Source organism: Hyposmocoma kahamanoa, unplaced genomic scaffold, assembly GCF_003589595.1.
Source record: "Hyposmocoma kahamanoa isolate Upper Pololo Valley unplaced genomic scaffold, ASM358959v1 232, whole genome shotgun sequence".
Taxonomy (NCBI): Eukaryota; Metazoa; Arthropoda; class Insecta; order Lepidoptera; family Cosmopterigidae; genus Hyposmocoma; species Hyposmocoma kahamanoa.
Window position 1 is genome coordinate 9,851,056 of NW_020653750.1, and position 23,840 is coordinate 9,874,895.

Consider the following 23,840-nt stretch of genomic DNA (forward strand, 5'->3'; position numbering starts at 1 on the left):
TGTGTGTGTGTGTGTGTGTGTGTGTGTGTGTGTGTGTGTGTGTGTGTGTGTGTGTGTGTGTGTGTGTGTGTGTGTGCGCGTGCGCGCTAGATGTATAGATATAGATGTGGTCTGTGATAGGAGCTATATTGTTACGTATTTTAATTATTTATTTTTACCGAAGAAGCAATTCAATTTGATCATAATCAAGAGCCAGAAGGAAACGTGTTAGTTTATACATAGGGCGCACTATAAGTTTTCGGAACAGTTTCCTTTCACTTACATAAACAATATTTAAAAAGTAATTACAACATTTGAAAATTGAACTCTTTGGCTATAGAATACAGTTTGTTTGATCTGACTGTCACTTGTTTTTACATTGTGGCGTCATTTTAGAAATTGGTTGTCTACATCACCATGGATTTAACTCGTGAAAATTTTCGTAGTATGATTTTCTACCACTTTAAGTGTAATTTAACAGCTCAGCGGAGCTTCACTCGGCTTCAAACTGCTTTTGGCGATGAAGCACCATGCAAGATGACTGTTTATTGCTGGTTTGCAGAATTCAAACGCGGTCGTGTGAACCTCAATGACGAATTTCGTGATGGTCGCCCGTCCACTGCTGTGAAAAACAAAAACATCGATGCTGCGCGCCGTATGATTGAAACAGACAGGCATGTGACATACCATAAAATTCGGGCATCTTTGGGCATAGGTATGAATCAAATACAATCAATACTACACAAACATTTGGGTGTGAAAAAGCTGTGCTCTCGGTGGATCCCACACAATTTGACTGAGACTCAAAAAACGGATCGCGTCATTTGGTGCAATGCCATGCTTACCAGATTCAATGATGGCACTTCAAATTTGGTATGGGACATAGTAACAGGTGACGAAGAATGGATTTATAGTTGCGATCCCAAAACAAAGCAGCAATCGAGCGTATAGGTCTTTCAAGATGAGCCGAAACCAACCAAAGTGGCGCGCGTGCAAAGAGCCTCTAAGCGGATGATTGCTTATTTTTTTAATAAAATTGGGCATGTGGCTATTGTTGCTTTGGAGAATCGTTGTACCGTGAATAGTGATTGGCACACGACCATTTGTTTGCCCGAAGTTATTGACATACTCCGTAAAAATAACCGTAAACACACTTCTCACACGGCCAGACAGACAAATGAATTTTTGAAGGTGAACAACGTTTGACCTTGTGAGCCATCCCGCGTACAGTCCCGACCTGGCGCCTTGTGACTTTTATTTATTTCCAAAAATTAAGAACCAATTACGCGGTCAACGATTTTCATCACCTGAAGAGGCCGTCGAAGAGTATGAAAAATATGTTTCAGAGATTGTCACGGAGGACTGACATAAATGTTTTCAAAATTGGTTTATTCGTTTAAAAAAGCGCATTAACGCTAACGGAGAATACTTTGAGAAACAATAAATTTATTTCTGACCATTTATAGTATTTTTTTCTTATTCATTCCGGAAACTTATAGTGCGCCACACGTATTTCGTCTCACGTGTGGATAATGGGTAAATATTAAGAATTGTGTTTGTTTTATTATATAAACATGTGGATATATATATGTACATTGTTGTCTAGCAGTGGTTGTTCGATTTTATTGGTGGACAAACATTCCTAACAGTGCGTTTCTGTTTATAATGTTCATGATTGTAAGGGATATTTTTATACAATTACTTGCAAAATATAAAGTTTTCTTATAGAGTTTGCACGTTTCATACACAATTTTAATGGGACATCGATAGGGACTAAATGGTATTACTTTTAATAAAGATCTTTGTGCTATTTCTAATCGTTTCACGTGAGTCTTACAAACACCAACCCAAGTTCCAATACAGTAACTTAGCACCGATAGCCAATGCAAAGTAAATTGTGCGCAGTAGGTTTAGTTCACCAACATGCCTTAATTTCTTGAAAACCCACATAAGTTTCCTGACTCGATAAACAATAATAAAATTATTTCTAGAAAACAATGTTTCCCTTTTCGTACACTATCGGTAACACAGCAAGATTTTATTCATATTATGATTAATTGTATAATTCCATCTCGCCCTATACATGACAGCCGTACCCAGACACAATAATTAAGGCGAGTCACCGGATAAGAAGCAGGAAAAACTGTTTTGTTAGATCAAACGGTTTAGGTATTCACTATTAAACAATGGTCTTACAAAAAATATATTATACACAAAAGGATATTGTCTAAAGAATGTGCTAATGTGTGACAAGACATACTTCACTCGATCATATAAAATCCTGAAAACAGACTAAAATGAAAGTCTAAAACGAATTATTTAAGAATAAAATGTCTTTAAATTAACGTATAGTTAATACAATTATTATTTAATTAATTAAACTAGATTAAGACTATTCAAATATATTTTGTACAGTATCTTGGCTTGAAGGAACGGCCAGTATACTGTTAGGTACACCACCCAGTTTGTCGTATGTTAACCACACTGCCCAACTGCCTCCTGAGTTTCTCGGTCCGAACACATTCCATCAAAAAATAAATTTTCGTATGGAGATATTTCTCTTTAACTATCTTACACACTAATATAATAAGGACATAAATAAGGACACGCGCTTGTCACATTTTCCATCAAAACTAGGAAAAATACTGACATATGAAGGGGGTCTTTACGGTAGAACCTCTGCCTAGGTACCCAATTATGTGGCGGAAATTTATTTTTTTTTATTACGAAAATATTTACAATTTTCATTTTGCTATAACTTCGTTATGATAGACGTACAATTTTTTGAGAATAAATACTAAATACACTACAATTTTGGTACATTTTTAGGTACCAAACATGTCAGGATTCGTTAAAATGCACACGGCACTCTGACATATCAACATATTTTGTCTTATTTCTTAGAAACTAACCATCAGATCGAGCTGGAGTTTCCTTTACTTCATAGTACTATTAAGGTACAAATTTTTGGAATAGGAAGTTTTTATAGTTATTAAATAAATAGGTACTGGTAATCCGAAGTACACCCGCATATTGACAGTCAATACGGCGGGTGTATAGGTGTACCAGAATCTGATAGCACTTAGACAAGTTGAAATTTGTAGTGGGCAACATCAATATAGTAGGGAAAAATGTACTAGATACTTCACATATTTTATTTCACCAAGATTGATCTATCCTCGTACATGTTTTAAGACCTGTTTGAATTTGTGTGTAAGAGAGGTAAATAATTTCTGATACATTTTAAAATTAAACAAAAATATATCAATTAGATTGTGGGTGATAGATTTATTTACGTTCGCAATTTGAAGTTTTTTTTTTCCAACCAATCATTGTCTACACACTGTAGTCTCGCAGACCAGTAGGTACCAACAAAAATAACGTACCACATACATTAATTTGGCTTCGTTAAAAATTCAAAGATCAGATTTATTTACTCCTACTAATCGGCAAGACTTGAGACCTGGTTGTAAATCGTGAATTGTGACTTAGATGCACCTAATTCGTCGCTGATTTTGCGATAAACAATATTACAATGTTTTTTGCTTGAGATTGAAGCGGATTTTTAGTAACTATTGCTACAAAAACGTTATTTTAAAATGAAAAAGTTTAGCAGACATTCATTTGACACAAGTAATATTTTGGATTGACAAGTTAACATTGCCAGGTGAAAGTTGTTCGATATTTCTAATATTTAATGCCATGAGATTCTGGTACACCTATACCTTTGTTAATGCTATAACTTCGTTCTGATGCAGGTACAAATTTTTTAAACAGAGGTACTAAATAGTACAAATTAGATACATTTTTCGATACCAAATTTGTCAGGATCCGTTAAGGCACACCCGCCATTCTGACTCTCACGATATTAATCAAGTATCTATGGGTAAAGCCTTTTTCAACGACACGGGTCAATGAAAAAGAACTTTCACAGTTATAAAAACCTTGATGAACAACAATATACTTAAAATAATTAGCAATAAAAACCTTGTAAGACAGAATAATAATATGGCATGGATCTATCCAAATAATGAAGTCCGTAGTCAGATCAAGATATTTTGATATTTTTTCTGTCAGATACGATCGGTGATACGTGTTACATAACTTATAACTGATGAAAACATTTCCCGGAGGAAACGACTTCGATTTGATTAAATTTTTAACCCTATTTCTTAACTAACGTGCTTATACTACAGGCAAAAATACACGTATAATTAAGAGCTCACATGCCAAAAAAGTTTTGACGTTGGCTCCGCCCAAATTTGTAAAAACAAATATATGCCTGAAGTTCGCGTGACATGCGACAGGAGATGTTGAATTTTTGAATTTTTGAAAAGTACCAAATTCGTTTTAGCCGAATAACTCTAAAACTACAGGGATTAAAAAAATCCGTAGTGACAGTTGTCGATCATGCATAAATATATCTAATTTTTGTCCTAATAACCTGTAGCATTTCGAGAATAAATCGAAAAAATGTGAAAATTAGGGGTCATTTCGTGATTTTTATCTAACGAGGAAACTTTATTGTTTTATGTTTCTGATTAATGTCTATGCTTGAATATATCGTGTAGTTACTCATACAATATTTTATTTTTAACTTTAAAGTGGATATACCCCTCTAAAATCAAATCGAAGATTAGGAATTTTTCCTCTGCTCCCTCTTCAATAAATATTTTTATAAAAGTGCAAGCAAAATACAAGACAAAAAATGGCTAACCTGACATGTTTACCGTTTTATTTAAGCCAATTTTTTATTGATACTTTATGTTTAAATAAACTAATTAAGTAATTAGTTCAACACAATGATGTAAAGACGACTAGTTGGACTATATTACAATATTTTATCATATTCTGTATTCAAATTCCAACGATCCGTGCAGTGATGGGTAATAATGAAAAAACAAATACCATAAAGAAAAAATTAAATTGATATGTAAATACATTGACTTACAATTATAAATATGTTTAATTGTGTGTCATGCTATCGTGGACACAGATAGGTCCTAAGATAAACAAATAACACTTCCAGTATAATAGTAAGTAGATATTTTAAATTTATTAATTACTTGTCTCGTGATAGTATTTGCCACGGACCACATAAATACTATTTGCTATAACTTAGAGGGAGGAAAAATGCTATAATCATCACGATTGAGGGGTCTTGTCACAAAGAAACGCAATCTAATTTCCTTTATTTTTTCCATCCTATGAATCTAATACTACACACACAATTAAGGAACACGATGGTTGCTGCCTAATATTTAAAGAAACGTATTAAAAGTGGATCACTTCTACAATTACAAAAGTTTATTTGTATCATAAATACAGTCGGCAAAATCTCGGTGACCAAACGTAAAATACAATATCCGGAAATAAAATCCGACGAAGTCCCACAGGATTACGTTGACGGCAGAGCAGAGTGCTGGGTTGGGGTTCGCCGCAAGGTACGGGCACCGCGCCGCCTCGTGTGGCTAAATATGCACTCCACCGTAGTTATAACATTGTAGTTGTGGTACACCTATGTGGGGCTCCATCAGGGAATACTACTACCAACGCCATCTAACGGGGGTCTATAGTTTCAAACATACTTCAAGAAACCAACAGGTTGGAGCATAGTTTCCCAAAGCGGACCCTACCGCTCCCGGTGAGCACTGAAGAGCCCTAGGTGGCGGGGTAGGAGCCTCGGAAGCAATTGGGGGGCGTTGATGCTGTACAGGGCACCCCCTGTATCGCATTTGAAAAAAAACCTTGTCTCTATATTCTACAGCACTACATATATATTGTTTTCCTTGTGATTTTTTTATGTTATGCTAATATAAAAATACGTGTTTTCAACATTTTTTTTCTTGCCTAAGTGGGCAGAGTCAAAAAGTTTGGGAATCTGTGGGTTAGAGCATAGAAATACACTATATATTTGGGGTTACAAGTTTTTTATTTTAATTAATAAAAAACTAAATAGAAAAGAATAAAAAAGATTGAAATGTACATGACACACTGCCATTAGTAATATGTAACAGTATACCTCAAGGAAGTCCATTGTGAATTATGACCGCTAGCGCCATCTAACGAGGGCTAGTTTAATTTTGAAAAGGTGCATTCTTCTACTCAACTAATTTCTACACAATGTACATAAACTGTACTAGGCTATATTAAAATCCTAATAAAAAATGTACCAGCTTATATGAATAAGTTCTTGGCATAAGTATCGTAGATATCACAGTCCTCATGGAAGAATGGCATAAGTGGAATTAAAAACAGAAAAATGTATATTATATTTCTCTCTATCTAATCTCCAATGGGAGAGGATGTGGCTTCTATTTTTCTATATCTAATGGAGCAATAAACATGTTTGACATAATTCCACTTATGCTTATCTTTCATGATGGGTGCGATATGTAAGATATGTTACATACAACTACAATCAAATTATGCCCATATTATAACTACCTATAACTTTGATGTAAATAAAGTTGGAAAGGAAATTATGAAAAGGACTGAATATTAACAGGTAAATAAGTTGTATCAATAAAAAAGATTAATTATATTTTGATGCACAATCATTCTCTATTAAAGTAAAACATAGTTTGAAAATAAATTTATTTCAGTTGATTTACAGATTTCATAATTACTAAATAAACAACAAAGTGCGTAATTATACTATGACACCTACTTAAAACTTACAAAATAACACATATAGCAATGACTAGTAAAATCATTCTTTTAACAATATTTTATTTGAAGATCCTTCGTCTAGGAGTTCTTTTTCTGCTACTTCTTTCGCCGCCTGAATGCCTGGTCGCACATATTTAAAATATTTGTAAAAATGTTCCCCAAGCAACACGGAACCATATAAAGTGAGTCCAATACATACTAATACACCACCACGGTGCAATTTATCATATAAGATATTGCGACTCGCGTATTTCTTCATGCTTCCTGCAAAAACAATTACATGAAATTCATTGCAATTTTACGATACCATTAAAATGTTTAAATCTTTAGCAAAATCATTAGAAATTGTCCAAGTATTATATGGTCCATGTAATTTATTTTAACTTACCTAAATTCAAGTGTAGTTTCCAGAGAAATTATAGGGATCTCTCTATTTTCACGAAAACAAATCTCTTATTTTCAGGTTATGTCACCATTAATTTGAAACGTCAAAACAAAGCAGGAATTTTACGTGATAAATTTGTATAAAGTGCATAGAAAAAAGAAAAATAATGTTTATTATGAATATCAGCTTTCACTTATTCCCAGTAAGATATCCAGAGCAGTGGAAAAAAACCACACAAGAAATGTTCGTTTCGTAATTAATGAAAAACAAACTGTAAACTAATTTCTGAACGGATAATAAAACGAGTTGTCATTTTGATTTTGACATAAAACTCGTGAAAAAGTTATCTGCCTACCGTGGCCTGCGCTTCATTTTGTATATTTCTACTTCTAGGATTATTATTATATATACATACATCATCGAGGCATTATTGTATTTGGAACTATTATAACAAAATATTAATATCCTTTAAATTAACAATACTATCTACTCATAAGTATGAGTTGTCACTTCATCCGTGCAAGCTACAGCAGATATAAAACCGTAAATTTATTATTAAGGGCTTATTCTTGCAAAATTCCTACGGATGTTGCGGTAACCTTAGGAAAGCTAGAGAAAAGCGAAGTAAAAGTGGATAAAAACACGTTAGCATTGTTGGAGAGGCTTTCATTAGTGAAGTGCGATACTGCAGAAGGTGTAACAGTGTTGGAAGATACGATATCTTTTGCGAATCAAATCCTGAATATTAATACTGAAGGCGTTGAGCCTTTATACACTGTTTTAGAAGACCAGTAAGTTCAAGTTTGTATTCAAATTTAGGAAACTTTATTTTTATTGTTTTTTAGTAGTGGTTGTCATAAAGTAATTACTGTGTAATTTTTTAAATTTTGCAGTATCAACTTTTTTCTCAAGGGGACATTGGCATTGTTAGCCATAATTTTTACATTATTATACAAAACTACCATACATAGTCATTTTAACTCTGACATTGCAGAATTATTTTGGAAATCATTAGAGCTATTATAAAGATGTTGAAATTAGTGGTATCAACTTCATCGTGACCAACACCAATGTTTGATTTAAGTTTATAAATAGAAGGAATAATTGAAGAATTTTGTAACAAAAACAGTAAATCTGATACATTAATATTCTAATTCTGTCTAGTCTCATTGAATGGATTTGTCACATTGTGTTCAAGTCTGTGCATTTGAAACTTATTTTGAAGTAAGATTTAACAGTTTCAGTTCAGGTTGGGTAAATTATCCATAGAAATGTACAAAAACTACCGTTTGGTATTATCATATAAGAGTGACTCAAAATGTATCTTATCAGTTTTTGTTCCGACAGTTCTCAATTATTTTCTCATGTTAATTACACTGCCCTAACTTGCTTTCAGAAGTGTTCTTTTTTATTTCTGTACTAATACTCTACAAATATTCATTTATTCCTTCTCATTAACTAGTTAATCATCTCCACATGTTTCAGAAATCTTACTCTACGTCCAGACGAAGTTATCAAAATAACTCAAGGAAACTGTCAGAAGGATATTCTACGAAATGCAGCAGTTGTAGAAGACGACTACTTTGTCGCACCACCTGGCAATATTCCATTACACGAAGTAGAACTTGAACATAACCAAAACAAAAACAAAGTCAAACAAAATGAGACACGAAATTCGTAAAGTAGTTTACCTACATAAATTCTTTGATATTAAAAAATCAACCAAGAGTATTGTCCAATATAGCTTAGAAAAACCAAGTCAAATATTGCTACAAAACATACACAGTAATTGGCTTCAATCTTTGCATTCGAAAATACATAAACATATGACTGTATTTCTAAGCTCACAATGCAAAGTAAAAAAAATACCATTTGGTTACATATCTGAAAACTTGCCTGAATATAGTGAGCTTTTGGAACATGATCTTAATGATTGTATGCCAAAGAAAAGATCGGAGTTGAGATTCAGCCTTGTTATTCCTGAGCAAGATGTTATGCAATATTTTATTCAATGGCAGAGATATAGAAAGTACTGGTGGAGTTCGGTTAGTTATTATTCATATAGTATTTTTTCTTTAAGCCTGCACTGCTTTACTGGAGAGATAAATGTGGGTGTTATAATATATGAGCTGATTAGGAAGCCTTGGAAAGAACAGAATTACTTTTAGTACAACAACTGTACACTGTTAATTTTAGATGACTTCCTAAGTAAGGATAAAAATCTGCCCTTGTCTCTTTAAATTTTCCTGGTCATTAGTGTATTACTCCTAATTTAGTTAAGGTTATGCTATGACATAGTTATTCAAATTATCTGGTGATTTTCTTAAAACCTTGTACATGTCGATATCAGAAAATCATAGCCATACTTGAGCTGGCAAGTTGGTACAGGCAAGTTTGAGGATCCTCAAGAAAGACCAGGCAGTAGTTGACACATGTTGATGAGACGAAAGATGTGCATCAACATTGTAGCAAGTGTAAGGTTGTGGTCTCTTTGACTTTGAATAATGAATGAAAAAGCAGTAAAATAGCTTAACAGTTTGTATACATATATAAAGTCACCAGCTGGTTACACCATATCGTGATATTTTGTTTTTAAACAATTTCTCAATAACAATTATGAAACTCGCTTTAAAAAGTAGAACAGTAAATGCTGTTGATATTTGTGGCAGTGACACCTTTAAAGTGTCAGTCAGGATGGCTGGACCAAACGAGATATACAAATCAAACTGTACTCATTATTTATTACCTATTTTCTACTATTTAGTACCTTTATTGACATACTTTCTACTTTTGCGCTAACGGAAATATTAAAGAAATAAAGTGGCCAGCCATTCTGACGTCAGGTTGGAACCACCTTACGTATATACAGCGTGTCCCAAAATTCAACGATAAGCGGGCGCTGGAGGGTGGACCTGCGCATAACTACTTGAGGAAAAATAAGAAAAAAAAACTATATCATTTTTTTTTTAAATTACGATAAAAAAATTGTTATTCTTCGAAAATTTACTCCCTTAATGATATTTTAAATCACAACGACCATAATTTTTCAGATATTTCTGATGTTTTTATTTTAACGGCCACCTAAGTAGTACTGCTGTCTACCACAACTCTTAAAATTCCCAGAATGCCTGCAATTTTACAAAAAAATCCATCAAAATATTTTTTTTCCTTGAAATTTTGAAATATTTTTACCTGCAGTCGACTTTCACTCATCGTTTTGTAAAAAAAAGTACGGACACCACTGCGGCAAGTATTTTTAAAAATTGACGCAACTAACCAAGATTCCAAAATGGTATAATACTTTAAGAGAACTAGGCGCAAAAAAATATTGGTACCATTTCTAAGAAAGACTAAATTTCTTGATTATTGTTCTTATTCATAATAATCACTTTCACTATGTGCCGAAAAAAGATTATTTGATGCAATTTCTTGGAATTTCAATGGCACATGTGCGTAGTCGATACATTTAGAAATTAGAGAGAGAAAGATAGCGAGAGATATACGTTAGAAAGAGATAGATAGATGCCCTTTGTTGAACAACAATAAAGCAGGTACTTAAAAAAAATGTTTCAAAAAATATTCGTACCATTTTTAAGAAAGACTAAAATTCTAAATTATTGTTCTTATTTATAGTAATCACTTTTACTATTTGCCGAAAATAGGTTTTTGTTGCTGAAAAATGTTGAATAAATCAAAACAAATGGTATTTCTTCATTTAATTTATTTATTGCAAAATTAACATTATAGTAAATGTTCAAATAGTTTGCCACCAGCATTAATACATGCACGACATCGCCTTAAAAATGATCGTTTTATCTGTCGTGCATATCTTCTACCGTTGATATGAGCCGCAGCTTGATTGACTTTTTGCCGAAGCTCGTCCAATGTTGTGATGGGTTTTGCGTAAATCCTGTCTTTGAGACAACTCCAATAGAAGAAATCCAGGGGGTTTAAGTCGGGTGAACGAGGTGGCCATAAGATAGGACCAAGTCGCCCGATCAAAGGCCCAGGATATTCTTGGTTTAAGTATTCTCGCACAGGACGGGCGTAGTGAGCTGGGCAACCATCATTTTGAAACCACATGTTTTGTACATCACTTAAGGGGATGTCTTCTAATAATTCTTGCAAATCATTTTGTAAAAAGTTCAAATAACTATTACCATCTAAGTTTCCTTGTAACTCAAAGGGCCCAATCACTTTTCCATTTAATATGCCTGTCCATAGGTTAACCTTGAATTGATATTGGGATTTGTCTTGTCTCATCAGGTGCGGATTTTCATTGCTCCAACTATGTGAATTGTGAAGATTTAAATAGTCATCTTTCTTGCAGGTTGTTTCGTCCGACCATAGAACTTTGTCTAGGAACTGGGGATCTTCGCGGTGTTTTTGCAGCATCACACGGCAAAATGCGATCCGTAGTGGATAGTCCCGAGGCAATAACGTCTGCACTCGCCTATAGTGATATGGGTGGAGCTTGTGACGTTTCAGAATTCGATGTGCCGTACTTTTTGGGATTCCCGTAGCTGCTTTTATGGCACGTACTGAGGTAGTTGCATCAATGTTTATTTCATTGAGAACTTCTTCATCGCATTCCGATTTCGGTCTTCCAGCGTTTCTTCTGGCAGATGGAAAATGACCCTCCGAAAACGCTCGATGCACATTCAAAAATACTCGATAATCCGGGTATCTTTCAGTGTTTGGGTACCTTTCTCGATACAATCTGCTGGCAGTGTTAGCATTGCACCGACATTCTCCATAAATGAGGTGCATGTTAGCGTATTCCACCGGTGTGTATGGTAGCGGCATGATAAACGATAATCAGTTCAAAATACGCCAAAACTCCAATTCACAGTCCAAAGTGATGCCAGGTCAATTTAGTTTGCAGATCACTTAAATCCAGTCCAATAAGCCAAGCCAAAAGTCGTTAGTACGAGAGCTACGTCAATTGATTACGGAAAGGTGCGCAGTAAACAAAGGAGCAGAGCGTACTGACTTGCTGAGCACCGGAACTTCTCTACCTGCGTTATTGCTATTCAACAAAGGACATCTATCTATCTCTTTCTAACGTATATCTCTCGGTATTTTTCTCTCTCTCTAATTTCTAAATTGTATCGACTACGCACACGTGCCATTGAAATTCCAAGAAATTGCAACACATAACCTTTTTTCGGCACATAGTAAAAGTGATTATTATGAACAAGAACAATAATCAAGAATTTTAATCTTTCTTAGAAATGGTACCAATATTTTTGGCGCCTAGTTTTATTAAAGTATTATACCATTTTGGAATCTTGGTTAGTTGCGTCAATTTTTAAAAAAAACTTGCCGCAGTGGTGTCCATACTTTTTTTTACAAAACGATGAGTGAAAGTCGACTGCAGGTAAAAATATTTCAAAATGTTAAGGAAAAAAAATATTTTGATGGATTTTTGTGTAAAACTGAAGGCATTCTAGGGTTTTTAAGAGTTGTGGTAGACAGCAGTACTACTTAGGTGGCCGTTAAAATTAAAACATCAGAAATATCTGAAAAAATGTGGTCGTGGTGATTCAAAATATCATTAAGGGAGTAAATTTTCGAAGAATAACAATTTTTTTATCGTAATTGAAAAAAAAATGAGATAGATTTTTTTTCTTATTTTTTCTCAAGTAGTTATGCGCAGGTCCACCCTCCAGCGCCCGCTTATCGTTGAATTTTGGGACACGCTGTATATAATTGTCTTGTTTTATATAATCTATTTAGTATCTAATTTTTACCTAAACATACTTTTATTTCACTATTTTAGGAAGTTTCTATAAAAATTTATTTAAAAAAATAATTAAACACCTTTGTAAAAATTATCATCTAAGGAACACAGTTTATCTTCTCCATGTAATTGCTAATAATAGTTTTGCAGGCGCTTAGACTATGCCAACAATGGTTTCTGAATTATCTTTGCAAGCTATATTTTATAACAATTATTATATTAATTAATAGTTGAATTCACTATTACAAATGTAAATTCCATTTGTAGGTATTAAGGAATGCGAACTAAAAATATGTCTATAAAGGTACTAAATATTAGAAAATAGGTAGTAAATAATCAGCACAGTTTGATTTGTATATTTCGTTTGATTCAGCCATCCTGGCGGACACCTTTAAAGACTTTGAGAAGTATCCAAAATACAAAAATGTTTAACACCTGATTTTACCACTGTGGGTTCACATTAACTCCTGCATAGGGCTAGGACTGGTGTTAGGTTAGCAGTGTGTAATCTACCCTGTTCACACTTTGGCGCTTAGACATTAGTGCTGTGCCTTGTCATTTCATTGACATACATTATAGGCCTTGAGATTAGCATTCATAGCAACGGGTCTTATGATGCCCTTACCTCTACCCGGCCGCAGCTTACATCTCTAAGGCGCAATGAACTTTCTTGCAGATAGAGAATTTTAAATTGTCTTTACAAAATTTTTAATAAAAATATATAAGTAAAACAAAGTAACTCAAAAATGTTGTAATTGTTTTCTTTGCAGATTACAACAACACCAAGTGTATTCAGCATTGATGATATCAAATACGGAGATAAGAGAGCTGAGGTGAACATTGTAGCCAAATTCCCATGGGGTCAAGAAACTGTGGAAACTATCACTGTTGCTTCTGAACAAAATGTAGGTAACAATAAACCTTAATGATAATTGAATCTTTGTCATATATAGTAAGTGCCTATCTTATACTCTATTCTGAAGTTAACAATAGCTTTTGAACAGACGTTTATCATTGTTGGTTTTACATTTGTATGTAGGTACAGGTGTTCATGAATGTTTAATTACTTTTCAATAGCCTCTTACTGATATACTCAGGGTTGTATTCCAGAACTCTACTCAATACTAAAACTCATACTCAAGTCCTTGCCATTAGAGTCGTATTTCCAGTGATTGAAATCATACTCAAGTCTGCTCAAGTCAGGATATTTCCAGTGCTTGTGTTGCCAGTGCAATCCTGACTTGAGCATTGAGTAGAGTTCTAGAATACGACCCATAATCTACTTTGCGCTACTAAGTTTGTTTCTACCCTTATTCATAGGAGGCTAAAGGAACATCTACTCTAAATTGTTCCATGACACTCGAAAATGCCTTATTCGTATTGCTATTGGATGCACTAACTAGCATCACCAAAGAGGGATACTTGCGACTTCACAGAATGATGGCACCATATCAAATATCATTTGCTATGGATGAAGGTATGTATTAACCTAAATAGACACCGCAAGTGTACTTACTTCGCATGCCCAAAAATGTAAGCTATAAACGCATAGTAAAAAATACTAATAAATAAATAGTATACGCTTTAGAATGCGCCAGGCCGTTACCGTAGTTGAAAATCAGTCCAAAACGCGAAAAATGCCCATTGTGCCATTAGAAACTGCAAAAACACTACAGCTGTGAGAAGATAAATAAACAGGGACGTAATCAGAATATGCATAATTTATTTTAAAATCAATTATTTACATTTTGAACGAATTTCGAGAAAACAAGTATGCAAACTAGTGTACACCCAGTGATTCGCGGCTTTTACTTGGTGCGTTACACTTGTGGTCCTTTAGAAGACCTTGAATATCGAACGAGCGATACTTTCGTATAATGCATTCAGTTTCGTAGTACTGCCACTTCGTCATGTTTTTGGTCAAATTTTACGATTAGTGATGTTCACTTGATGCAACACAGTTCTCGATTCTGATCGATTTAGGAAACAAAAGGATGATAATTCTTATGTCCTTAAAAATGTTATAAAAATATTCTATAAAGTTCGTTGTTATTTTTTTAGTTCTCCAGAGCAATATTTTTTTCAAAACGTGTATTAATAAAGGGTTTAATTATCTTATTCTAATAATATTTCACGGCTTCTTATAATCAACAAATACTTGAAAAATCATTATTGTAAATGCGTGCTACGTACGCATTTCGATGAATCAATCGCTTTAGTGTTAAAGGAGGTTTCCCATCACTAAATAACGCTTGTGACTTCATCGGAGGTACAAAAAATGTGGCACGCTTGGTTTTCATACAGATCGCAGTACTTGCGGCGTCTATTTACTTGACATATTACTTGAGCCTCAATTGACATTCCTGCGGAACGGAATGGCAGCGAATTTTTGTTACCACAAGATAATGAATTTTATGTCAATTGTATAACATATAAACTAGATACGAGTCAAAAAACAGGGGGTCTACTCCCGTTCTTCTATGTCCGACATCCATCCGAAACAATTACTGTCAAATATGAAGCTTCAGTATCATCATACGGCTTTTAATTTAGTCGAGTATTAATGTGCGACGGAGAACTAAAAAAATAGTATTGAATTAAAAAGCATAAATTAATAAGTAATTGTACATTTAAGATTGAAAGAAAACAAATTTATTTTACATAGGTCAAATCTTGGTTGCACCCCATTCAGGTTAGTATATGAAAAATCGGCACGAATTTGCTTTGTCATATAACTCAGGAAGGGTGGGTTTCCGTAACTCCCCACTCACAGGGGACTTAGGTATTGTACAGTCCTACCCTTATTTATAGCGCGAAGCAATAATGTAAGCAATGAGTGGCACTGCAACTGCTAGGGATAGGCGTGTCGCTTACCACCAGGCACACGACTTGTTCGTCCCGTCACTTAGTACTATAAAAAAAGTGTAGACAACCCAGATACGAGCAAAAGACAGGATCGCGCGTTTTCCAGAGAATTCCCGCAGCGACACGATTGACATAAAGTCACTGTAAGCCATGCACTACAATGTCATTGCAAAAATTAGCTTCCGTTTCGTCCTGCGGCAATGTTAATTGAGCTTTAGTACTATAAGATAGAAATCATATTTACCTACATACGGACTACATCTCCAAATATAATCACTACTACAACATAGGATGTTGCAAATCCGCGTGTGTAATATTCTGCCACCGTTAGTTAAAAGGGCGCATGTGACATTTTTTTTAAAAAAAGCTGATCTGCCAAGGTATTTATTTGTTTCTAGGTGGTTAACGTATGAAGTTACTGCAAGAGAAAAGTAAATATTTTTTGTAAATTTCATTTCTTTAAACATTATTTTCTCGGTTTTGAGTTTTTGTCACAAGGTTTTCAACTAACGGCGGCAGCATTGGTAAAAGGTGCGTATCTGCACAGAATCAAATTTTACAGGAGAGAACTTTCGTTTTTACCCAGTAGCATTAATTTATGTTGTCTACGGACTGACAACAATAGAATCCCGTAAATCACGCTACTTTAGTTGCCACGACATTTACGCGGATTTAATTTGGCCACTAAATTACCGAAATTTAAACTCACAATCCAATGCTAGTTACGCGTAATTCTTTTTTATAACATAGTATACTAACATAATATGCGCACTGCGTTTCTGCGATCTCCATCTTTAGCGTGCGCACCCAAATTGCACTATCCCCGACGATTTGTCATGACATCAATCCTATAATTTGATTACACGGCAATTTGAAATGTTATCACTTATTTCGTGGATATATTCTGTTGTTCATTCATTGAACGAATTCGTAAAAGCGACTTTGTGAGTTTTGTGTGACCATAATAATAATATTTTTTAAGTAGTTATTAAGTTACTATTATCCAAATTAAAGGTAATTAAGTAAGGGTTGTCGTCAGCACTATCGCATTAGGTACAACCTGTAATGATAGCTGTAAGTTGGAAATAAATAAAGATATTCACTAGTGAACATAACTTATTTAAGTTATGTTCACTAGTGAAAACCACACACATGGAAAGGATTTTATCGTTCTTTACTATTATATATCTAGCTACATTGCTTACAATTGTATATTGTACCTACTTAACCACTGTTTATGTTTTAGAAACAAAGAAAAAGGAGACTCTGATTAAATTAGCTGCTCTACTCGACCATAGACTTAATAAAAAGGGAATATCAACTTGGTTACCGGATTTTTCTGTACCTATGGAATCTCAGGTACGTAACATAATATCTAACATTTTCGTTAGGATTATCTTTTGACTTGGTGTTTTTTATTTAAGATTAAGGACAATCTTCAGCTTGGTGTGGCATACACAGCAGTTCTGAGTGAAATGACCTTAGAAAATGGTATATTTCACTTACTTAATAGCAGTACTATGGTAAAGGTATGTCTGTCCTTTTATTTCACTTTTTTATCGTACTAGATGAATTTAAAATATGGGTTCACTACACATTTTTTTTTGGTATTCAGTGAGCCATATTTTTATTGAATTAGATAAAAATTGTATTAAGTAATTATATTATGTATACAGGCAAAGCCCGATTCCAGTTTAAACTAGTTAGACCTAAGCCAATTTACACAAACTAGGTTAATCTAAGCAATATCAGTTCGTCCTGATATTCATGTTTTTTTATCAAAATTACCACATTTACGTAAGGTACATCAATTCTACTTTGAGATACTGTATGTTTTGAGTAAAAGTTTCAAGTATCGTTTGCATATTCCATTTTTATGCTCAAGTCATGACTATGAGAGCTAACTATGCATAATTTGAGATGAACAAACAGCTGCAAACCGTAATTGTAAAAATTTATTCTTTGATGTTACTAAATAACGGAACTACACATTTATGAATGTTCAATTAACATTGCCTCCGTAGCATAGCTACGCATGTTAGTCGCGACGATCGCGATAAAATTGGAATAAGCTCGCGCTATTGGCTGTCTAATGGTCGTATTCCAGAACTCTACTCAATGCTCAAGTCAGGATTTCAGCAGACTTGAGTATGATTTCAAGCACTGGAAATACGACCCTAATTGCAAGGACTTGAGTATGATTTTCAGTGCTCAGTGCAATACTCAAATGCTTGAGTATTGAGTAAAGTCCTGGAATACGACCCTAAATCAGATCTAATTTAGATAAGCAATAGCGCGCGCTTATTTCAATTTTATCGCGCGCGTCGCGACTATCATGCGTAGCCATGCTACGGGGGCAGATGATTATTTCTTAAGTTTAAATGGACATTGAAAAGAACTGTATTTGAAACGTTATTTATATTGATAAAACTTCACTTCACTTTCAGTTTTAGTCGTAGATTTTGCGCCCAAATTTTAATCGTAAAAATGTGTATGCACAAGTAATATGCACAGTAGTATGCACAAATAAGTGCGGTTTTTGCCAAAACAGTAGTAGTAGGGCTTGACCATTTTCAGGACAAACTGACATTGTTTGACTAAACCGGTTTAAGCTTAACTACTTTGAAAGAAGCTGCAGAGCCTTGAACATCGCCGTAAAGTTGCCTGCTTATCGCTATTCTTCAATATATCACATCGAGTGTACGATAGAATTGTACTATTTGACTTCTTTCCTTCATCGGGAGACTAGATGTAGGCTGGGGTGGGAACCCCTAAGTTGTAGATATTCCAAAGATTCGCATGAAGAATTTCACATTTTATATAACGAAAGGCTATGGTGTGGAATTCCCTGCCTGCAGACTTATTCCCTGAACACTATGACCTACTTGGGCCTTTTCAAGACGAGAATGAATGGGCTTTATTTAGGTATGCATACTCCACAGTCGACCCCATCGTCACTTTCCATCAGGTGAGATGGAAGTCAAATGCATTATACTTGTTTTAAAATGCATCATTTATTTTTAAAAAAGCCAAGGAAAACTAGTTTGCACTAGAATTATCTTGCCAGTAACAAACCGCACAACTTGTTCGTTTTTGTCGTTATTACCAAACCGACTTCAGATAGTAGCCGTTAAATCTGCTGTTTATGACATAATTGTCTTCACTTCTCTTTCAGGAACAATTACACGTTGCAGATTTCGATCATTACGCAGCTTTACTATGTGGAAAACATACTCCAAACGAATAAATAATAGAATAAAGGGTTGTAAGGTCAATTTGTTTTTGTACATCCAAACAAAACACCATCTTCACTTTAAAATTTTATTTCACGAATCCTTATTTCAAGACATTTATGTTCTTAAGTTCTATGTAACAAAAATGTAATTTTTGATCTAACATACTTTTTTTGCCTAACGAATTCACCGTCTAATAAATTTAGTATGACCACTTCAGATACACGATTTCGATAATGAAAACTCCCTTTACACGTAAATAAAAAATAATAAAGATTAATTATTTTGTTATTTTATTACAGTTAAAACTTGCCTTCAATGGTTAAATGCTATCTAATAAAATTTCGTGAATCTTAGATTGTGTGACAATGTATGGAAGGGATGTAGACATCCCATACATTGGTGCGACACACTGAACAGACGCAGCATGCATGACCTTGTCCATTGTCTAAATAATACTAACTTTAATCATCATTATTAGTATAATAATATTTATATGAGATAAGTACTATTTTAGAATTTCAGTACATAAAGAGAAAACCAAAATTCAATATTTTAACTGATATAAAAGAATCGTCTAAAATAATATATTCAAATGTACCAAGTGGGGATTACGCTATTGGCGATTAAAATTAAATTGCACAGAAATAATGGTCAATAACTTTAAGGTTTAATTAAAATATAGTACATAATTAAGTTCATCACACCAGACTGCTGTTTAGTAATTCACATTTTCACACTGTACACACAATAGTTGTACAACTAGATCTTAGGTAATATTATTGGCTTACATAAAACATCTTTAGAGATATTTTAGTTAATTTATTTTAGGCTGGTAGCTGCAGTTTCTTCCCTTTCAATACTGAAACAAACGTACACCAGTCGAGTCAATGCATAATTTATGCAAAATGTGATATACAAAAAGTGAGTTGCTATGTGGACCGAGTATAAGGAAAAACAAAATTGGGGATATGGAGCCAAGAGTGAGAGTTACACCAACAGCGATCTTAAGATTTGAATGGGTCCCTCCGATCACTCCTGTCTTTGTTTTGTTGCTATTATATTAAGTGATATAATGGACACTGCAAGGTTAGTATGACTTGCAACAATATTCAATGCATTGTTATATTGTTATCACGCACTGTAGTAGGCGTAGTGTATTGTAAGTTGAGCGTTTTATTTGAAATCTCAGAACACCCTCGAAATGACTATATTTTTAGTCAAGTTTAATTATGTGATGTGGATTTGTGTTACGAAAGGTTCGTATTATCCTCTCAAAGGGTTTACAATCTCCTTGGATTTATTCAGCTTTAGCACCCTATGTGTTAGCCGAAAATTTCGATATAATCATTGCATCATTTTCAAAATGGCACGACCAAAAAAATCGCGGTCCTTATGGTGTACATTTTCTAAACTGCTAAATGTTATTAATGGTAAAGTTACCTTTAGTAATGTAGAGATAGAAGAAATCACAGTAGAGTACCGTCTGTACGACTCCAGCAATGATAGCAATGAGCTCATAATGATCTTCAACCACGTAGCGATATACCTGAGGACAACAGTTGCGTCATGAAAATTATATTAAAAAATAGGCAAAACTAAATTTTTAAAAATTAAAAATGTAATATCAGAAACTTTCAAGTTGTACCACTTAACACAATTTTAGAAGGTTGACAATTTATCTAAGCCAGTTTCCCAAAGTGGTCCCTAACCCAGTGGACGACAAAGAGTCCTGGGGGGAGGTAGGGGTCTCGGAAGCAATTGGAGGGCTGTCCAGGAGATGCTACCGCATTTGAAAAAAAGAATTATCTATATAAACTACACTATATTTCTTTCCCATGGGATTTCTTTTTTTTAGGGGTTTTTTATCTTGCCTAAGTAGGTGGTAAGTCAAAAAGTTTGAGAATCTATGATCTAAACCATCTACCTATAAATAGTCAACTTTTTACTTCAAACCTACTACTACTCACCTACAGACCTATTAGTCATGCTTGTTTTATTAATAATTTGCATTTCATTCTTTTTCATAAAATGCATTAAAATACAGTAATTTCGATTTTGATTATTGACTTACTATATATATACGCTTGTACAATCGGCATCGAACTGCTCGAAACGGTTAAAAAACTATCTACTCTATCTGACTACTACTACTCTACTGATGACATTTGTATGCATTTTGTCACATTTAGATGTTATATCGTCGAGGATAGTGCAATTACGCGTAACTAGCATTTGATTATGAGTTTCCATTTCGGTAATTTTGTGGACAAATCAATTCCGCGTAAATATCGCGGCAACCAAAGTAGTGTGATTTACGGGAATCTATTGTTAGCAGTCTGTAGACAACAATGCTTACTGTGCAAAAATGAAAGTCGTAGCCATTGAAATAACAAAATAATAACGTTAAATCCCTCTCCTGTGAAATTTGGTTTAATGCAGATACGCGCCTTTTACCAATACGACGCGGATTTGCACTATTCATGATATAGTTTTGGGCATTTTGATGCTAACTGTACCTAAATAGTGTAATGCCTTTTCTATTAAGAGCCAAGAAAGCAAGTTCAATTGAAAGTGAAGAGATCTTCTGTTAACAAACCCATACATAAAGTGGAGCCATATTGCACCAGCTATTAAAGCACAATGACCTCTGAGTAAACATTCTGAACCACTTTATAGCTCCATTTTAATGGAACTAGCCTTTTTACTGATTAAAAATATTGCTTGTGTTTGTAAAAATATTTTCTTTAACAAACAAAGCTTTTGATTAATTAGTATGGTACCAACAATACCTATTAGTAGATTGAAGTCTTTAGTACCAAATATTGATTTATTTAGATAAATAATTTTATAAAGCATTTTAATTTTATCACATAGTATGACTTTGTGGATTTTACTGTACGTGTACTGAAATCGTCATATACCATACATCTAACCCACTGTTGCCAACAGATTAGAACTTAAAGGGAATCCAAATACATGACAGTAATTTAAATTGACTTTGTGCAAGCATTCACGCATGCGAATATATTGACAAGTTGTAAGGCCCTATGTGTAACGAATTCCTTAATTAAATGTAAAAAAATTAATACAAACCCAATTCAGGAGATAGAGAGCTCTATATGAACCAAGGGCAAACAGATAATGGGAAGTGATGCTCTCTGCCTCACCCGTCTTGGACACCAGGAAAAGCTGTGGCAGGATAGCCACTGATTCCAAATAGATTGAGAATGTCCATAAAACCTGGAATTGTTATATGACTTTAATTTTGTTTATTTATTTAACAGCAGGATGATATAATTTCTAAGCAGACTGCATTAAATACCAACCAACCTGCAGCACTTATCATCCACTTAAAAAAATACACCATTATTAATTATTACATTATAAGTGCGTAATCCATAATATCATTATCTTATAATCAAATCTTTTCTTTACAAGATATGTCTTTTTTAAATACCTCTACAAATACATAATATATGTATGCGTAATATAATATACTACTATTACTGGCTACTAAACAGGTAAATTTGTTAAATTGCATGAAACTTGGTGACAAATCAAGACAGGTCCAAGTGCTCAGTACCAACATGCCATGGTCGAGCAAGTTGCTCAAACCCCTGCAATTGCTATTCCACTTGGCATATTCACCACTCATTTGCCAGTGATCGTTATAAATTAAGGCAATTAATTATATAAACTGAACTTGCTTGCCTCATAATAAAAATATGTGTAAAACCCTATTCTGTGCACCTTATTGTCTTAGGCTTAATATCAGTAAACATCTCACTCGCTTTTATAGTTGAGGTGTGTAATCAAGCCATAACTTGATATTGATACTGTACACAGATTTTATCACCAATGTCCAGTTTTATGGCAGTAGAGATTAAATCATAACAATGTAACATTTAAGTTTTGATTAAGGATATTAAAATTTGTTAGAATATGTGAAACAACAATTTTAAATACTTATCTCTTAGGGCACAATTAATCAAAGAGCACACAAAAAAGAATCGGTTTTTATTTATTTACTCTTACCCCTAAATGGATTTGGTGTTAGCAGGGAGGTGTTTGTACTGTAGTTCTTACAGTACATGATTTTAGCCAGATGATATGTTGGTATTCAATTAACTTTAAAATGCCGAAAATAAGCGCGGCATAGCGACCGCTTTACGAATCATTTAGTAACAGTTCACTAACCTCCATGACTGTGAACTCATGATTTAAAAGTAGTGCCAGCACAAATGTGGGAATCAACAGGAACTCGATCCGGAAGGTGTCGTGGTTGTGATCATAGGTCGCCTTGAACTTCACGTACATCAGGTACACCGTCGCGTAGGAAGCAGCGATGAACACCAACTTCATAACAGTGTTATACGTCGAAATGTACGTCGTCAATAAGTCCAAATAGCGCGCCGTGTACACAACAGAGAACAGAATCTGCGACTTTCCCGATATGCCTGAAAATCAATCATACACAATCACAATTAGCCAGACACAGAATACCTGTTTTAATATTAAGCAACTCGAGAACATGCCGGCCGCAAAACCAATTTATCACACAACATTTCTTTACCTGCACATGATCTCGTTTTCCAGATTTTGAGCAATAATATTATAATAGCTAGGAGATGGGCTAAATCACCGAGTAAACGGAATATATTCATGTTTTACTATTTTACAAGACAATTATTTATGGAAGATACGCCGCGTATACTTCTCATTCAAGCAAAAATGACGTGGCTGACTGACACAATTGTTCGGTGTTGCCATTTGTATCAACGAATAAATATAAACTATAACGATGGCATTGAACTGTAAATTGACTCATGATCATCACGAATTTGTAAGACTTTACGCTATAGATATCATTTGTACGAACAAGATAGCGCTATACCATTTTGCACTCTTTACGTGTCGCTACTGGGTACAACAAAGCGAAACTGTGACATCATCGCGCTTT

The 23,840-nt window shown here is 34.2% G+C and overlaps 3 protein-coding genes across 3 annotated transcripts; 2 read left to right on the forward strand and 1 right to left on the reverse strand.

The window, feature by feature from the left end:
* Positions 1–7,376: 7,376 nt before the first annotated feature.
* Positions 7,377–8,717, forward strand: LOC113228541 (glutamyl-tRNA(Gln) amidotransferase subunit C, mitochondrial). Its single transcript, XM_026461888.1, has 2 exons — positions 7,377–7,827; positions 8,522–8,717. Exons 1-2 carry the CDS (start codon positions 7,535–7,537, stop codon positions 8,715–8,717), a joined length of 489 nt encoding a protein of 162 aa, XP_026317673.1. The 5' UTR covers positions 7,377–7,534.
* Positions 8,678–19,183, forward strand: LOC113228539 (DNA polymerase subunit gamma-2, mitochondrial). The gene is made up of 6 exons (XM_026461886.1): positions 8,678–9,081; positions 13,550–13,684; positions 14,100–14,256; positions 16,891–17,003; positions 17,069–17,173; positions 18,820–19,183. Exons 1-6 carry the CDS (start codon positions 8,698–8,700, stop codon positions 18,889–18,891), a joined length of 966 nt encoding a protein of 321 aa, XP_026317671.1. The 5' UTR covers positions 8,678–8,697; the 3' UTR covers positions 18,892–19,183.
* A 515-nt stretch (positions 19,184–19,698) lies between these two features.
* Positions 19,699–23,622, reverse strand: LOC113228540 (ER lumen protein-retaining receptor). Its single transcript, XM_026461887.1, has 5 exons — positions 23,454–23,622; positions 23,078–23,337; positions 21,974–22,120; positions 20,321–20,426; positions 19,699–19,739 (listed from the first exon to the last, which is right to left on the reverse strand). Exons 1-5 carry the CDS (start codon positions 23,542–23,544, stop codon positions 19,705–19,707), a joined length of 639 nt encoding a protein of 212 aa, XP_026317672.1. The 5' UTR covers positions 23,545–23,622; the 3' UTR covers positions 19,699–19,704.
* Between the last annotated feature and the right edge of the window lie 218 nt (positions 23,623–23,840).

What these genes read in the sequence shown, in the direction of transcription:
- LOC113228541 (XM_026461888.1), top strand. Translation starts at nt 7,535, where the DNA reads ATGAGTTGTCACTTCATCCGTGCAAGCTACAGCAGATATAAAACCGTA. An exon ending in TACACTGTTTTAGAAGACCA is followed by an intron (nt 7,828 to 8,521) that starts GTAAGTTCAAGT and finishes CACATGTTTCAG; the next exon opens with AAATCTTACTCTACGTCCAG.
- LOC113228540 (XM_026461887.1), bottom strand. Translation starts at nt 23,544, where the DNA reads ATGAATATATTCCGTTTACTCGGTGATTTAGCCCATCTCCTAGCTATT. An exon ending in GAAAACGAGATCATGTGCAG is followed by an intron (nt 23,338 to 23,453) that starts GTAAAGAAATGT and finishes ATTGATTTTCAG; the next exon opens with GCATATCGGGAAAGTCGCAG. An exon ending in CTATCTCTACATTACTAAAG is followed by an intron (nt 19,740 to 20,320) that starts GTAACTTTACCA and finishes CGTTTGTTTCAG; the next exon opens with TATTGAAAGGGAAGAAACTG.
- LOC113228539 (XM_026461886.1), top strand. Translation starts at nt 8,698, where the DNA reads ATGAGACACGAAATTCGTAAAGTAGTTTACCTACATAAATTCTTTGAT. An exon ending in GAAAGTACTGGTGGAGTTCG is followed by an intron (nt 9,082 to 13,549) that starts GTTAGTTATTAT and finishes TTTTCTTTGCAG; the next exon opens with ATTACAACAACACCAAGTGT. An exon ending in ATAGCAGTACTATGGTAAAG is followed by an intron (nt 17,174 to 18,819) that starts GTATGTCTGTCC and finishes CTTCTCTTTCAG; the next exon opens with GAACAATTACACGTTGCAGA.